This window comes from Thamnophis elegans, chromosome 5 (assembly GCF_009769535.1).
Source record: "Thamnophis elegans isolate rThaEle1 chromosome 5, rThaEle1.pri, whole genome shotgun sequence".
Classification (NCBI taxonomy): Eukaryota; Metazoa; Chordata; class Lepidosauria; order Squamata; family Colubridae; genus Thamnophis; species Thamnophis elegans.
The window spans coordinates 31,557,869-31,575,776 of record NC_045545.1 but is presented as its reverse complement, the minus strand read 5'-3'; the positions used below and the strand labels follow the sequence as shown (position 1 = coordinate 31,575,776).

The following is a 17,908-nucleotide window of genomic DNA, read 5'->3' as shown; positions in this document are numbered from 1 at the left end:
AGATCATCCATTGCACATTGTGGTTTGGTACAAATTTGAACCTGGATCTTTTCAGTGCAAATCACCATACTGACTTTTTAACATTACACTGACAGTTGGTTAGAGCAAATGATCTGTAGAAAGTTATCACCCACCCCTCTCCTAGGAAAATGAGATATTTTAGGAAATATTAAAAGGGCAGAATATTTCCCCTAAAAGGGAGGCAGAAACTCACCCCCCCCTGTCAATGGACCATTAAGGCCTGGGGCAGTCTATTCTATGTAACGAAGTTCTACCTACTTCAGGCAGAGTCATAATAGGAATTGCCCAAAGCCCTTTCATTACATCATCACCCAGCAAGAGTCAACCTACTCAAAAGACAACCTACAGTGTTACCCCTGCATGGCCCCATGGGAATCTGAAAACCAATCAGAATGCAAGCTCAAATTCAAAAGCCCAGAGAGGGCATAAAACCCAGGCACTTTCAGTATCTCTACCCTTTTTTGCCCAGGAACTGAAGCCATAGCATGCTGTTCATCAATAAACCTTCTTTCCAAGCAACTTCCATGAATCCAGTGTTTTTTTCCCAATTGGAACTGAACCCAGATGGACGTTTCCTCAAACAGATGGTTTAAAAAATATATTAAAAACCACTTTTAAGTCAATCAGTCAGAATAGTTCTGAAACTGAGGTCTTCTAGTCCAGCCTCCTGTTGACCCTATAGCATTTCAGGCAAATGACTATCCACTCTATTCTTAAAAACCTGCCTAGCAGCGTTATGGGGATATTTTGTGTACCTAAGGAAGTCACTTATTAGTTTATCTTTTTTATAGATGCGGTTTAAAGGATTCCATTTAAAGCTGTGTAGATTTGAGTTATCTACAAATTTAGATGGGAACATTTAGGTCACTGAGTTCAACTCCTTGTTTAATGCAGGAATTCAAAGGTAAGTATATTTCGATGATGAATTACACAAGTTAAAATAATGTCCTGCAAAAGAGCTATAGAGCTCAGGAATAAAGCTTTTTGTTACCTGCACAAAGGTCTCAGCCCAGTTCGGCAACGCAAAGAAAAGAAATCTGGTCCAGAATCTGGAATCATTTGCTGCTGGTCATCGGTAAAACTGAGACCTCAACTTTGACTGAGGGTCAAATATTTACTAAACCCAACGGTGACTTTTAGCCTCGGCGCGAGTTTAACAAGTTGTAAGGTTCACCAAACCGCGATGCCTGTTGGAAGCAAACAAAACGCTCCCAAGTACTTTCTGCAGAAAGAGGCGGTTTTTTTCCTCCTTTGCTTCCAGGCGTAATTTTCTCATCGTGTTCAGGCATAGAAATACGGGCATTTGTCTCGTTGGGGATTTTTTTTTTTTTTAATAAAGTTCCTGTAATACGACGCCAGGAAAACAAAAAAAGGGGCAGAAACTTAATCTCAATGGATGAGAAAAACTCCAATTAATGTTTAACAAGATAGGATGGTCCGATGGGAAAACGGTGGCGTGATCCGGCACATCCCCGCCCCAAAGATTTAGAGGAGCACGCGAACATCTGGCCCAGGGGGAGGGAAAGCAAAAGCAAGCGGAGTTGCTGCGCCTGTGAGTGTGCGCACTCGCTGGGATGGTCAGTTAGCGTTTACTATTCCTGAGTGACTCGCAAAGCGAAGGCCGGTTTATAAACCCAAGTCGGTAGCGCGGTCCAAGTCCAAAACCAGGGTCGCTTTCCGTCCTGGCTCTGCTGGCGCCCTTTTCTTGGCTATTATCGGCGTGGGAATTCTCCCTCGACTTGGCTCTAGGCCGGCGTTGCGGGTTTCCCGCGCTCTCCAAGGCTTGCTTTGCAAAGCGCGCCGCGATGGGCAGCCGCGGCTTTTGGCGCGCTTCGCGGTTGCTGCTGCTCGTCGGTGCGCTCGCTGGGTCAGCGCCGGCGGCCGCCGCTCACTACGAGGCGGACGAAGGCGAAGACCTGATGCGCTCCTTTGCTTTCGAGGAGGAGAACCTGGCCGAATTCGCCCGGCACCGAAGCTCCCCCGCAGCTTTCTACCGGAGCAATAAGGTGAGGCGGGAGGGGAGGCGAAAAGGAAGGGGGACCGAGACGCGGATGGAGCTCCCCACCTCGGGGTTGGGGTTTTTCCTCTTTGCCCCCGCGACTGGCAGGATGCATGTTCCCGGTGCCCGAGTGAAGTCCTGGTGACGGTTTGGAAAGAACCGGCGCTGCTACCGGTTGCGATTGGTGTAGCGATCGCATCGCTCGCCCGGGCAAGGCAGCTTAAGCGCAGCGTTTGCTGTGCGGACGCGAAGAATCTCGCCGGGTTGGTTTGGACCCTCCGCGGTTTATACCGACGGGTCCAAACACTGATGCCCCAGGAGGGGACGCTGCTTAATGAGGAAATGCATCTGCTTGGGGCAACGATCTGATGATCTCAAGTGCCCTGTTATGATCGCTTCCCTCGGAATACGCCCAGTGAATGTACAGGATCTTCTAGGCCGTTAGGCTGTAGTGTAGGTGAAGTGGGTTACGATTGTGGACTTGTATGAATTTGCCCTCCTTAAATGTCAAAAAGAAAAAAAAAGGAAAGGGAGAAGACAGATATGGGGCAGTTGTTTAAATTGCAATCCTTCTGAAATCTCCTGATTCTGCTAATTTGGAATTTCTTTATGTACAGCTGTCAGTTCCAAAAGAGAAGTGTTGGAAGCTCTGTTTCTTTGCCTTGAAACTGCCCCACTATACATGCCATGCAAGGTGGGCCTGGATTTATCTAGTCACAAAGCATATGACCTGGGCAATCTTTCACTGCAGTCTGCTTAGCTTGCTCCAGAACAAGGACCTGGTATTTTAAACAGCCTCCCAGGAAGGGGTCACTAGAACAAGACTAACAAGGGTGCCATGGCAGGTGCCCTCTTGTTTATTTTTCCTTCCGTTTGAACCTTGGGTTACTCCATGTGGACTTGGGGTTCTCCCTTACCTGGGGCATTATGCGGCATATTTGGACGTCTGATGGAAGGCATGATGAGAATTGAAGTGATGGGGTGGATGAGTCGGATGGCACACACTCTCCATTGTGCTTTTAGTAATCCCTTATAATGGGCAGTAGGAATAACCTTGAGAAACAGGAGGAAAAGAAGCACAATCCAGGCTATGCTCAGACAAAAACATCAGTGTCCAGAGCAGAAATGTAATCTGAGTAAGCATCTCAGGCATGACCTTAGTTCTCATGAAGATAAAGGAAAACTTACAAGATTCATTACCATAATCTTGTAATAAAGTAGCATTACCATTCATAACTCTGTTGTCCTTGTCTGATCTGTCGTGAAAGACTCGTACCATGAGAAAATGACAGGCAGGTCTTGATTTAAACAAGTCTAAATCAAGTCTAGAGGCCCTAAAACAGTTATGGGAAAATGTAAAAGTAACGGAATAAGGCTGTGCAATATGACAGAAATGCTATGAAGATGGACAACAAACCTATGATGGGATGGAGAAAGGCATTTAATGAAAAGAAACCTAGGAATACATAAACTATCTTAATTAATTAATCCATGAGGATCATGAATGCCATACAGGAAGTTTGGAGACTTTCAGATATAAAATTATAATAAACTAAATTTAAAAAATCTGAAATTTTGATAGGCTCCTTCAGCCTTCCCCATCCCAAGTGTAACTTATGCCTAAAACTAGCAATGCAGGGAGAGTGTGACACAAGATCATTTTATTTTTTCTATTAAAAATTGCTTGGATATGTTGTAACTATAATTGGTGACTCACCAGTGATTTACAGCATAGCATCTTCTTAACCCCATTCTACTCTGTTCTGACATAGAAAAGGTTGAATGAACATACTAATAAGTTGCAGGTGAAGAAATAATATAAACTACTTTGCCATTATGCTTTATGAAACAATAAAACTCCTTTGGAGGGTTTTTAGAATAAAGTACAACAGTACTGTAAGGCAGGGACGTGCAGTCAGGGGAGACAGGGCCTCACCACTGTCATCATGAAAAGAAAAGAAAAAAATTAAAGGAAAAAGGCTGAGGTAGTTGCTGCCAGAGTCACAGTGGATGACTCTGCTTAGTGCTTAACTGTTTAAAAAAGCCTCTTAAAAAAGTGCCCTCTACAGGAGGAGGCAGGAGAACCACGTGCCTCATTTAGTCTGTCTTTATGATCACTAGAGCAGAGTTAAGCAAGGGTTAAAAGCTGAAAAATTCCTTATGTAGATGAGGCACTTGGTTCTCTCGCCTCCTCCTGTAGAGGGCACTTTTTTAGAGGCTTTTTTAAACAGTTAAGCAGAATCATCCATTGGAAACTCTGGCAGCAGCTAACCTAGTCTGACCTCAGCAGCATTTGCCTTTTTCCTTTTACATTTTTACATTTTCATCATGGCAGACAAGAGCAGAGTTGAAATCCTCTGTGAAACAGCCGGAAAAGGTATGTGGGTCGGAGGGAGGGGGAGGAATTCCAAATTAATGTAATTTGTAAGTAATTGTATTATTGTAAGTAATTTGTGTGTGTATGTGTGTTTTACCCGCCTCTGCTGGCATGCGGGCTGGCACTTTTTTTTGGTTTCAGAACCATTCCCATAAATAAACACATTTATTGGGCAATAGGAAATCCCTCAGCTCGGAAGTGTCTGAGTTGAATTTGGCAACCCAAAACTGTTAAAGCGAGGAGGCTGACCATTCAGCAGGCGTGTTTATAATCATTTTCCGTTTCCTGTCTAAAGGGAACCACTTTAAGTGTGGGATGTCTTCATTAATATAATCTTCCCCTTTCTCTTTCTGATGCTGTTTTGTAGGAGAGGGGAGAAAGATGGGTTCTCCATTAGTGTGGTAGAGCCCTTCCAAAAGCCCCAGCACTGTGTCTGCCATAGAGGCGGGACGCGGGACACCTCTATGGCGGACACAGCGCCGGGGCTTTGGTGGGGCTTTCGGAAAGCCCCGGCGCTTTGTCCGCCATAGGGCGGCTTTTGCCCGCTTGCCTCACCAGCCATAAATCTCACCGCACATCACTGCTGTAATGTGATGTTCTGTGCAGCAAGAAAAACTTTCATTTTAGAAAATTGGCCAGACATCAATCATTTTGACTGTGTGTGACCTAAGGCAGCTCTCCCCAGTTGATGTGATGCAATAACACTCCCATAAATGTTCCTTGCTGAGAATTGTGGGCAAGGGTTGGAGAGTGAGTAACTTACTTCCTCATTGTTTTCCAACAAGTGTATGCCTGTAGCATCCTGCTTAAAAAACCCCAAATTCCTGAAAAAGTCCCTGTGTTTTCTTAAGAATTGGTGGGCAATTCTTAATTAAAAAGGAACTCATACATATAAGTTAAACTGCTGGATCCAAGAAGTACAGTCATTTGAGCAGAGGAACATGTACTGTATATACTCGAGTATAAGCCTAGTTTTTCAGCCCACTTTTTGGGCTGAAAAAAGCTGCCTCGGCTTATACTCGAGTCAGTGAAAAATTTGCCCGAAATGGAGGAGAAAAAGGGGCGGGGCCATGCCGCTGGGTGACACTCGTGAATGGCCCAGTGCCCCTGTGAGTTTCCCCTCCCTCTGTGTCAGTTTGCCACGCAGCGCGCACCGCACCATCCCCCCTCCTCACGTTCTAATGTAATGCAGGGCTGTCTTACGATTCCCCTTCCTCCCCCTCCTGCCGCTCTGCAACGATGTCCCACCTCCTCCTTGTTATGGCAAGCAGCCACATAGCGATGTCCCACCTCCTCTGGTACAGTGATCCAATGATAGGAATCACTGTGCCGTGTGTCATAGGAGGCGGGACATCGCTTCCGCGGCTGCACGGGACATCATCATCACAGCGGGACATCAGCATCATGAGGTGAGTGAAGTATTTCATTGAATACACCGCTAGTTTACTGTTTTTCTTTGAAATAAATATTCAAAAACATTATTGGTATCTATTTTTATTTTTGAAATTTACCGGTAGCTGCTGCATTTCCCACCCTAGGCTTATACTCGAGTCAATAACTTTTCCAGTTTTTTGTGGTAAAATTAGGTGCCTCGGCTTATATTCGGGTCGGCCTATACTCGAGTATATACGGTATACATGTATACAGCATTATGTTCACTTGATTTGTCTTAAGGCACCTCTGAACCTTCTTTGTTTGTTTGGAATGTATTTATTCTGAGTATTTGATTCCTATCCACTGGTTGTACCAGCCAGGCGGAGAAGGGTGGTAAAATAATGATGCATGATGGAGACTAAGTTGCTTAATTGCTGTAAGACACATACAAAACTTTTTAGCGGATGCTATACAGGATCCTAGAGTTCTAGTTCAATATTGGATCAGGGATATTAACTGAAAAGGTCAGGCAAGCAAGTCACAATGGGGTTTCCAGATTCACAGGTATTTTATCTCTTTGAGTTGGAGGGCATTTTCTCTTTTACACCAAACAATGGTACAAATAACACCTGACAGCGACTTTTTTTCTGTCTTCATCTTGCCTCTGAACTATGAGGGTTAAGTAGTCCTTTGTGATAGGGTGTAAAAGTATTATCCCCTTATTCCAACACTAAAGGAACTATAAATTGTGCAAAATCTGCCAGGTTAAACAAACATTATTTCAAAGGAAAACCAGAGGATTGGAGAGCCATTTTTTGGTAGGAGAGTCATATTTTTAAGTGGGCTCCCTTTCTGTATCTGCCAGATCTCTTGAGCTGAGTCGTACCTATGAGACCAGAATCAGTTTGAACAGCATCTAATCAACCATGTTAGGGTGGAGTTGTGAGGTGAGGTGGAAGAGAGAGCTGTCTCTTTGATGCTTCCTGGCACAGTTGCTATTTGTTAGTTGTTGCTTGAACTGCTTTTAAGAATCACTTTAGAGCTCTTCTGGAATAGCATGAAACTCCTGTTCTGCTCCTTTTGAATATAGGTTTACTGATCTTTTGCAAGAGCACTACACTAGATCTAAAACCTTCCCAATTATCAGCTGATGGGCAAATCCACATGAAAAACACTTGTACAAAAGCAGAATGAGTTTTGATTGATGGCTACAGTCTAGTCAAGCCAGTTTAGTCAAGGCAAAAACCCATCCCTACCCCAGCCTCATCCAAGACTTGTCTCTTCAGTTGACATGGGTGGAGTGATTTGAAAATTGCCGAATACTTGTTTCTTCTCCCATCAGCAGTGCCAAAGCAGTATTATTTGATTTCTCTCCCTTGAGTTTCTTCAAGGTTTGCAACAACTATATTTTCATAAACAAAACCAATTAAAGTCCATAATTAGACAGAAGGAATGTTAAACCAGGATAGCAGTTGCTGAATGTGTTATTTGGAGGCAATAAGAAATTGATGCATTCCTCAAATGAATTAGCAGATAAGCGAATATACAATATCCAGGGCATAATTAGGGATAGTGTGGGATTTGAAATACTAATCTTGATTCAGATACAGTTTTATGGATATGAAATCCCGGGTTTCTTCTTTACTAACATTTGATAAAAATGAGTATGGAGTGTAATAGTGTTGCTTAGTAAGATTACATTGCATAGAAATTCAGGAAAAGAAACAATTTCTCTAGAATAGTGGTCCCCAGTGTGTGTGTGTGTGTGTGTGTGTGTATGGTTTCATGTGCTGCCTTTATCCCGCAGATGGGGCTTCCCTTGTTTGTGTGGCCTGGTTTCTGGCATGCCACGGACCCGTGATGGCCCACAGATCGGGGGTAGGGGACCCCTGCTCTAGAATGACTTTTCTGGCTATTTCATTCATTCAGGAGTGGAACTGACCCAGTCCATGTAATTTACCAGTAATTTTGTTCACAGAGGGAGTAAACTGTCACTTTTCTTTATAAATTTCTAGTTATAACTGGTACAACTGAAGTGTACTTCAGCTTCCATAATCCTTCCCCTAAAATGACCAATCAATGGATTATGGGGCTTGAAATTCAACCTTTTTGGAAGAGTATTTTTCAATCAATGCACCCCACTTGATTACTGCATTTTACCAACAGAGATTTTTGTTTTGGTTGCCCTCTGACCTGTTCTCTCCTTCTTGTCTAAACCCAGGAGTCATGGCGCTTATCTGGACATTATATTGTGGTGCTCAAGGAGGAATCCCTTAAATCCCAAGCCCTACAAACTGCCAAGCATTTGCAGGCCAGAGCAGCCAAGCATGGCTACATGACCAAAATCCTGCATATCTTTGAGGAGCTAATCCAGGGCTTTGTTGTCAAGATGAGCAGCGATGTGTTGCATATGGTAAGTTCAGATCTAACTTGATTGTCCACATGCTAATTTGCCAGTTAAACGTGGGAGTCTATACATAAAAAAATGGGTGGTGTACATACATATAATCCTCGCTTAATGACTGGTCATTTAGTAATCATTTGAAGTTATGACAGACCCTCCAAAAAAGTTATTTATGACCCAGATTTGAAGTTCCAAAGGAAACCCAGTCATGTGATTGTATTTTGGGTGCTGAGTAACCCAAAACAACATTTATGGCTATTTGCAATGTAATTTAGGATTTTGTTTGCTGGAAACTGATATTGTGCTGCCCTGCTACAAACACACACACACACACACACACACACACACACACACACACAGAGTAAGAGTTCTATAGGTATTTATTCAAACCTCTAAAACAGGTCCTTGAAAAGCAACCAATTCCAATGGGCCAATTTCCAAAGTCCAGGAAAGCAGTCAAATAGGACAGGAGACAAGGCACGAGCACACGAGGCACAGAACTGGACATGTTGCTCCAGCAACACTCAAGTCCGCAGGGCAGGGTTAAGTAGGCAACGCTGGTGCAGCCCCTTTCATTAGAAGGAGGGTTACTTCCTCATGAATAGTCTAGCTGACCATATTGATGCCCTGGACCAGGAGGAGGTCTGGATTGCACCACCTCCTCATTGCTAAGGGGCGGCAGCTGCTTCTGATCCTCGGTGGAGCCTCCTGGCCACTTGCTGCAGCTCACCTCCCACAGCCTCACCCTAGTGCTGGTCCAATGGACCCAGGTGAGGCTGCTCCGTCAGAATAACATTCTCTGAGCCCCAATCCTGTCCGATATGTGGCTCTATACTTTCCTCTGCAGACTCTGGCAAAAATCTCCCATTGCAGACAATAGATTTGCTTAGCGACAGTGGTGTTCATTTTTAGGATTGTGCACAAATGTGTTGACCTGGTTATAACTGGCATGATTTATGACTAACTCCAGGCTCAGGTTGAGGACTACCTATATACAGTGGGCAGGGCTTTGAGCAAGCTATCATGGCAGCCGTCTTGACTTTTGTGACCATACCCTGCAGACACTCCTTCTATCAACTATATCTTCCTAGTTATTAAAACAACTTTCTCAATAGCAACTGAATCTATAAAAAACGAACCTGGCAATATTGTGATTTAACCCATTTACTGGGAATGTTTGCTATAAATTAAAAATATGTTTCCTCTGTTATTTAATCAAAATATTTTTCTACATGGGAGGAATATCTTTATATTAGTAATTAGATGCTTTGTTCCACCAGATTCTAAATCAGAATTTGTTCATTTGCGGAGGTCTAATGCAAGTCTTCATTGCAAAGAATTAATTTTACTATATTTACAGAAGACTTCCAGGTCGGTCGGTCGGTCGGTCGGTCTGTCTGTCTGTCTGTCTGTCTGTCTGTCTGTCTGTCTGTCTGCCTGCCTGCCTGCCTGCCTGCCTACCTACCTACCTACCTACCTACCTACCTACCTACCTACCTACCTACCTATCATTATCTATGTGTTTGTGTTTGTGGGTTGCTGATAATTGCTGGCTTGAGATAATGTTGAATACATGTGGAAGGCATCACACTAAGGGGAAGCATGTCATAAACAGAGGCTTTATTTATATCCTCATCAATAGAAACAAGCAATCTGTGCTAATTTTAACTAAAGATTCTCTTGAAATGACCTTGAGTGACTATATAGACAAGCCCACATCATTTCCTTGGCAATAATAATTGTTATCTTCTTCCTAATCATGGTATTTCTTAGGAGTCTCCCATTCAAGTACTCACCATAGGTTAGTAAAGGTTGGCTAGGTGTTGCTACTTGCCATGGGAGATAACCTCCTCTGAATTATTTTTATTTTCAGTAGTGACAAAACTCAGTATTTTATTCAGCAAAAAATCAACATACTGCAGTTATTGAATATAGCATTCCAGCCTATTTAAAATCTTACTTGGAAGTGAGTTGTATTTTGGCAATTTGCTTAAGCTATGATAATAATGCATACTTACTTTGCCTTAAGAACCAGAGCCCAGTCTGAGTTGGGATTGTTGACATACTAATTTTAGAATTCTCAAAGACTGCCGTGAGATTATTCTTATCTATGATCACACACAGGGCATGTAAACACATACTTTACACAGATAGTTCACTGAGAACGTTAGCTACAAATTTGCATCTCACCATTTTGAATGGTATAGTGTCCAGTCTTTGTTTCTTTATATTATGTAGTAATTGATTTCTGATTATTTCCTTTGCATTTCTGAAAAGGTTTTTTTTTCTATAGAAAAACATTGCAAGGTAGTTATTTTTCAGGTTGTACACCAGTATGCTTTGATAAATTGTTTTGTATAATGATAATGCCTCTCATTTTCTGAATGTTCACAGACCCATGATGGATAAAGGAAAGATGTCAATAGTTACCATATCTTTGTGGCTTGAAGCCATGTTTGCAAAAATGGCAGTGTATGTGTAACTTATGCGTTTATATAAATGTTAGGGACAGGTAATATGCATACTGGACCTATGTTTGGTTGAGACAAATCTTGCTGGATTACTCTATCATGAGACTGTATTTGTTGTGGCCTGCCAGCAGAGCTGGTAGCAGAGTCGGACAGTGAGGAGGTTGGGGAGAAACATGGGCCAGTCCTGGAGGCTGGGGAAGTCTCAGACGAGGGCTCTGCATTGGAGACAAAGATGGGGCCGAGGCTGTCTGGCAGTGATCAGGTGCCTACAGAGCTAGATTCAGTGAGGCAAAGGAACAGCTAGAGCCTGTTCCTAGTGTGCACATGCGCAGAGCCAGAAGAACAACTCAGAAATCAGGGTAGACTTGGGAGTAAAGTCACAGGTGGAAGATGATTGGCCCTTCCCATAGGAAATAAAAGAGGAGCGAAAGGGGATTGGGCTTTTGCAGGAAACAATTTGTTCGTTCGGTTGTTAGATTTGTTTCAGGAGTGTGTAGATCTGTCCGTGAACTTCAGAGACTCTGCCCAGTCTTTCCTTGCATAGCACCTCATTTGGAAAATATTTACATAGCAGGTTTCCAAGATAGATAAGATCTGTAGTTATAAATATTCCTGGAAAGACTTTGCCAGGCCTTGCTGAATGTGAATGAGAGGAATTCACATTTGTTTAATAAAAGGAGTTTTGTTGGGACCAGTATTCTGCCTCGTGCTTTTTGGGGAAGCCTAGGTCAGAACAGTATCCAGATTTGTTGAGGGGGCTTGTTTTTAGGAGTGACTTACTTGCCTAATGATAGACATTGTTCCACTCAGGCCACATAATTCCTGCCAGCATCCATGTCCTATATAGCTACTTCGCAATCTCGGTTGTGAATCTTTCCTGTTCCCATTTATTCCCACAGAAATGGATAGGAGAGGCGTTTTGCAAGACCTTTGCTCTTTGGTTTGCAGCTTGAAAATCAGGGAACTTTTAAAGCAATAGCTGACTCTGCAAACATTTCAAAAGTTTCAGATAATGGTGCAAGACCCAGCAAGCAGGGTGAGGAGGGGTGTTTGGTTAATGCTTCCCTGGGTGCCAGGCTGCTTCGTACACAAATGTGATCAGAAGACTTGTGCAATAGCACAGTGGCCTGAAGTCGATGCAATCATGTACCACATTTGAGAATGGCCTTCCTTAACTTGGTCTGATTGGCTGGCAATTTTGAGAATTGAAATCCAGCCCACCCAGAGGCACCTTCTTGGGGAAAGCTTATTAAGTGAAATAAATGATTCATTGGGGAAGGCAATTTTTGCTGAGATTTTCTATTCTTGGATGGAAGCCTCTTTGAAGCAACTTTCTCCATGTGGAGACAATGGTATATAGAGCTAAACCTTAAGCTTCTGGATTACAACTCCCATTACTTGAAACAGACATTTTCTCATTTCATTGGATTTTTAAGACCTGCAAGGCATTTAATTCCATGTGGAAAAGAAGGGGAAAAAGGGGAAAAGGGATGTTGAAAGTTAAGTTTAATCAGAAAAGGAAAGTGAAAGGCCATTGGAGGTGTGTGGCCAATACTTTTAAACTGATCAATATATAAAATAATAATTAAGTGACCTTCAGAGAGTGTTGTAAATCCTTTTGGGGAGATTATATGTAAAATCAGAAGAGAACCTGGACAAAACAATTTGACTACAAAAAGTACTTCAAAATAAAGATTTTTCTATAATACAAAGTATTTGGTGTTGTTTGTTTTATTCCCAGGAATTACTGGAAATATTTTACTTTTTTTCTAACTACCCATTTTACTCAATTTAGGATTCTACCCTTAATCCTTACATTTTTTGCTTCTGCATTCTAAAGCCAGAACATTGAAAATATATCGTTCTTACGGTGCACTATGCTTGTGGTCAGATATCTATCTGCATGTCATCTCTGTCTGTCTGTCTGTCTGTCTGTCTGTCTGTCTCTGTCTCTCTGTGTGTGTGTGTGTGTGTGTGTGTGTGTGTGTGTGTGTAAGTAAGTAAGTAAGTAAGTAAGTAAGTAAGTAAGTAAGTAAGGTATATGGCCCTCCAGAGGGGCCGGAAGGCATATGATCTACATTGTAAACTTCCAGTATAGAGTATAGAACATAAAGCATATTTATAGGTATATATTACATAGATTGGATCAGGGTTGGGCAACTGTGGCCTCTTTATCACTTGTGTACTTCAACTCCCAGAATTCCTGAACCAGCATGGATTGGGTGAATGAAGGCTCAATTCTCAGATTTGTCCTTTACATTCTTGTGTGGTTCTTGTAATGTCAAACAGCTTACATGCTTGTTTGAAACACGTACTGCAAAATGTATAGCAGAATTATTTACCATTTACTGGTATTGTATGTGTGATGGCTCTCCAAGAATCAAGCTATCTGAGACAAGTTGTGTTATAGTGTGGTGAAACAGATGCCTAAGATGTTTCTTTTGCATAATTTATATAATCTTTTGCAAAAAAAATATATATGGTGGTCCTGTTACCTGTGCTGCAATACTTTGGTTCTTTTGTACAGGCTTTGAAACTCCCACATGTGGATTACATAGAAGAGGACTCTTACGTGTTTGCTCAAAGCATTCCTTGGAATCTTGGCCGGATTGTCCCAGAACAGGTCACGCTGAATGAGTATAATCCCCCCAGTAAGCTACCACTTCCATCTTTTCCACATTTTTTTTAGAAGCAGGCAGGGACCCTCTGTCAAAAGCAATGGACATTTATTCCAACAAGAATTGTATGAATGGGATACAAATTCAAATTTTGCCATGGAACACGGGTCAAGTTGACTTTATTCTTCATTAGGGATTACAGAACTACAGTAATCCACTTGGTTCTGTCAGAGTGAATGGACAATAGGAGGTTATGAGAGGAGACAGTATATCTATCTATCTCCTGGATATTTGGGTTGGATTGGATTGGGAATATATTATGAGAAGAAATCAGAAAGACTCATCTGTTACTATGGATATAGTTTTTATTAGGATTGCATTTTCCTTTCCTGTTCCTAATATTCATGGTTGGAGACAAGCTCATTTTGATATCAATGGAGATCTTACACCAATTGCCAGTAGAAGTGTGCTGGAGACAGAATCAAAATAGTTCATACTGTAGCCCCAGCCACATCTTCTCATTCCCAGCTATTTAAAAAACAAACTAACTTCAGAATGACAAACTATGATGCAGTTACTATGTCCATATATTCACAGCAGTCCACAGTTACCTTCTAGTACCCAGATTTTTAAGTCTGACTTTCTGACTTAGAATCACACTATTTAACTATTTTCCTTCCATTGCTAAAGCACAAAAGAAATTCAAATTAAGACCACCCTTGCAATGTTGCAATATTTGGCTGAATAATTTGATTATGGAATTTGCCACAATCAGGATTGATCTTCCTGAATATTGACAAACAAAATAAGAAATGCATTTAACTACCTCAGTAAGTATCTTGTACACATCCTTCTGGTATCATTGATTCTCTTTATAGATGCTGGTGAACTGGTTGAGGTTTATCTGCTAGATACTGGTGTCCAGACGACCCATCGGGAAATAGAAGGCAAAATATTTGTGACTGAATTTGAGAATGTCCCTGAAGAAGATGGCACTCGCTTTCACCGCCAGGTAGATACTTTCCTTTCTGGTGGCAAGAGATTCTGGAAATGGTAATTTCAGCCCAAAACTAAGAATAACACATGGCAATTCTTCCAGGCTGAGTTTTTTTTTAAAAATAAATAAATCAATTTTTATTTGTTTTTGAATAAGGACAAACAAACATTAAAAAAAAAAACATCTTGTCACGTTCCGGCGTTCATGTTGCATACAAACAGAGATTCAGTTTGTTTGGTGAAAAACTTTTTTCTCTATCTAAGAAACTATGTGATAACCAGCACTAAATGACAATGATACAAAGGTAATCAAATCCAAGTCAGTTCCAACCAAGTTAACACCATCACCCTATATATATATACCATTACCCCACCCAGCCCCATCCACAACTCCACCCAGATGACAGCTACCCACCATCACCAATCACCATGACCCATACCCTCAGCCACACCCCCACTCAGTGTCATCAGAGCCTCTTTCCTGGTTAGCCATATCCAAGCAAAAGAGTTACATCAGAGTAGGAAGTTGCACCCAAGTAGAAGAGTTACATTAGAGTAGGCAGTTGCACCTGAGTAGAAGAGCCACATGCAGCTACAGGCTCAATCAACATCAGAGAGGCAACATCAACATGGCAGCGTTAGTGGCGTGTAAGCATGGCCGAGCGGGCATGGTGATGGACAGGTTCCCCCTGGATGGCAGCCTGAGAGCTGACACATCTTCCATTACAAATTGTAGAAAGTGTGTCAGTTGGTTACAGTATTTCCATTAATGTCTTCCATAGTCACCATCTGCTTTTCATATCAAATCACATATTTTAAATTCACCTATATTCATGTATATCACAATTATTATATCTCAACCTTAATTTGACTATAATTGTTTTTACATCCTTTTATATATAATATTCAAAATCTAGAAGAGGATTATGTGATAACATTCCATTAAATCATCCTAAGATCATCCAATCACAATACATCTTTATAACATATTCTAGATAAAACTTTTAAACCTCCTCTCATAATTTCCATGTGTTGTTTATATAAAATTTCATATTATCAAATATATCTATATGTATTGTTATCATTATTAATCATTATTTAATTATAGCTATTGTCACTTCATTTTATACATACTACTAGTAAACTAAATTTAGCTTAATTTTTTATTATACATTTTCATTGCATCAACCTGTATCTTTCCAATAATAGTATGGTCTTATATCACTTGCCATTTGTAGCATTAATGTTCTAGTTACTTTCTTAATAAATCTTGGCAACACGTTATTCCTTTCATATCTCATAAAAGCTTGAAACCCAACACCTGTTCTTTCCATCAGCTTATCTCCATCATTTTTTCTCTCTTTTCTTCTGTACTTTGAAGTCTGGGGTAGAGTTCCAATCCATCTATCTCCCCTTTCCATATTCTGCTCTTGCCATTACCAACCACGCTCACTTTGTTGTAAGTATCCACAGTTTCCTTATCTCTTTGCTCATTTTTTTCTTCCATGTTTTGAACTCTGTCCTCCAATTTCTTCATTTGGTAAACATCCTCAGTTTCTCCATCAGATTTTTCTGTTTTGTATTCCATATTCTCCAATCTCTTTTCAACTCTCTCTGTCACAACTAATAGATTTTGAATTTCAAACATAATCATTTGCATTGTTACAGTTTCTTTTTCCTGCTGAGCCATTCTTTCAATTTTGCAGACACTGCCACTATAGGGTTCAAGGCTATTTTAATAAACTTCAAACAGGTTCATTTATTATCTTTCAAATTGTTGTCTTCCCTCCAATAGCTGGTGATAGAACTTCCAAAAGGCACCTGTATAAACAACTTGTGCTCTTCTTGTGAAAGAACCTTGAATCTCAAGTAATCAAAGAGAAAGAAGAAAAAACACTGTATCCAGCCTCCAGTCTCTAAGTGGCAGTGTAACTGCTTTTCCTCCTGTTGTTACAACCCTCTTTGTAATCCTTATTATCTTCTTTATATTCCAAGCTTAGGAAAGAAAAAAAAACTTAAATGGAGATCAAAAACAATCCAATCAATCAAATCAAGCATTATAAAAAAGGAGAATTTTAATCCATAGGTATAAGCAAAAGTGAAAAAGAAGTAGAAAGAATTAATCTATTCAGTTTAAAAAATAGGGAGCCCCTGGAAAAGTTCCATCCATGAAAAAAAAATTAGAAACTGGATAACACACTAAGTTCAATGCAGATCAAATTTACCGTCTTACAGTCTTCTGTCTTCAATCTTAACTTAACTTACATTTTTTCTTGGGTAGTCTCTTCCTCTAATAAAATTTCTTCACCAATTCAACACACTTTCTCTTTCTGCTTTCTTCCCGTTCTGGAGCTGTCCCAACTTCAGCAGCTTCATTAGCTGTGTTTCTATTGCCGGAAAAAAAGGGCTATTCCTGGATCTTTCAGGGACTTTGCGGTGTCCCTGAGATCAGCAGGAGGTGCCCTCTCAATCACCGTCTCTTCGGGACGGGACGGTTTAGGTCCAAATGAAACGTCCAGCGGCAGAAATTCGACTGCGATGTCGGAGCACCAAGATTGCACGTCGTGCTGTTGCGACGTCAGATCTCCTCTCTCCAGGCTGAGTTCTATATTGCTTCACACCTATAAACAAAACCTTGCTAGACTGAGGATTGTATTATCTTGTTTCTTCAGAATAGTCTGTGAACTATTAGGGAAGGGCCTCTTTCTCTCACACATAACATCTGGACTGAGTTACTTCTTACTTCTCTGGAATGTCCCCCTCCCTCCTGGAGATCCCTCTCTTCACTATATTCCATCATATTCTGGAATATTTGGTTCATAAGGTTTGGCTAGATTCTACTTTTGTAGTTATAGAGTTAAAACCCAACCAGCAGTAAGAAATGTAATGGAAAGATGTTGGGTCAAGTATCTATGATGGGGCCTCTCTGGATCCATTGCTTCTAATTGCATCTATGATTAGTGTTATCCCTTCATTAGAATATGCTGGTACAAGTGAATCATTTGGGAAATGGGTGATGGCTAGAGTTGGCTATATAGTGTAGGTAGTCCTTGACTTACAACAATTCATTTAGTGACCATTCAAAATTACAACAGCACTGAAAAAGCTGACTTAAGACCATTTTTCACACTTATGACCATTGCAGCATCCCCATGGTCACGTGATGAAAATTCAGGTGCTTGGCAACTGACTCATATTTATGACGGTTGCAGTGTCCAGGGGTTACGTGATCACCTTTGATCACAAGCAATGTCATTGGGGGAGCCAGATTCAATTAAGAACTGTGTCACTAACTTAATAACTGGAGTGATTCACTTAACAATGGTGTAAAGAAACATCGTAAAATGGGACACAACTCACTTTGGAAATATTTCACTTAACAAAAATCTTGGACTCAATTGTGATTATAAGTTGAGGACTACCTGTAGCTGTCTCTTTTCCTACCCAAGACTTTGAAACCATTTGTTGTTTGCCATCTCGTTGTCCATTGAGAATGCAGAAGAGCTTGTTCCACTTGGAGACTGACACATTGGGTGAGAATGCCCAATTGATGAGTCTTAAAATCTTTTTCATGACTACCTATAATTAAAGCACCAATTCGCTTTTAATTTTTCAAGTTGCACGTTGCCTTGAGCGTTATTTGATGCC

The 17,908-nt window shown here is 41.1% G+C and overlaps 1 protein-coding gene across 1 annotated transcript in view; it reads left to right on the top strand.

The window, feature by feature from the left end:
- Positions 1-1,483: 1,483 nt before the first annotated feature.
- PCSK9 (proprotein convertase subtilisin/kexin type 9) overlaps positions 1,484-17,908 on the top strand; it is a 31,854-nt gene continuing 15,429 nt past the window's right edge. The window contains exons 1-4 of the mRNA XM_032217939.1: positions 1,484-2,027; positions 7,993-8,184; positions 13,174-13,297; positions 14,143-14,276. Of these exons, the coding sequence (XP_032073830.1) occupies positions 1,827-2,027; positions 7,993-8,184; positions 13,174-13,297; positions 14,143-14,276 (651 nt within the window). The 5' untranslated portion in view covers positions 1,484-1,826. The remainder of the gene's footprint in view (positions 2,028-7,992; positions 8,185-13,173; positions 13,298-14,142; positions 14,277-17,908) is intronic.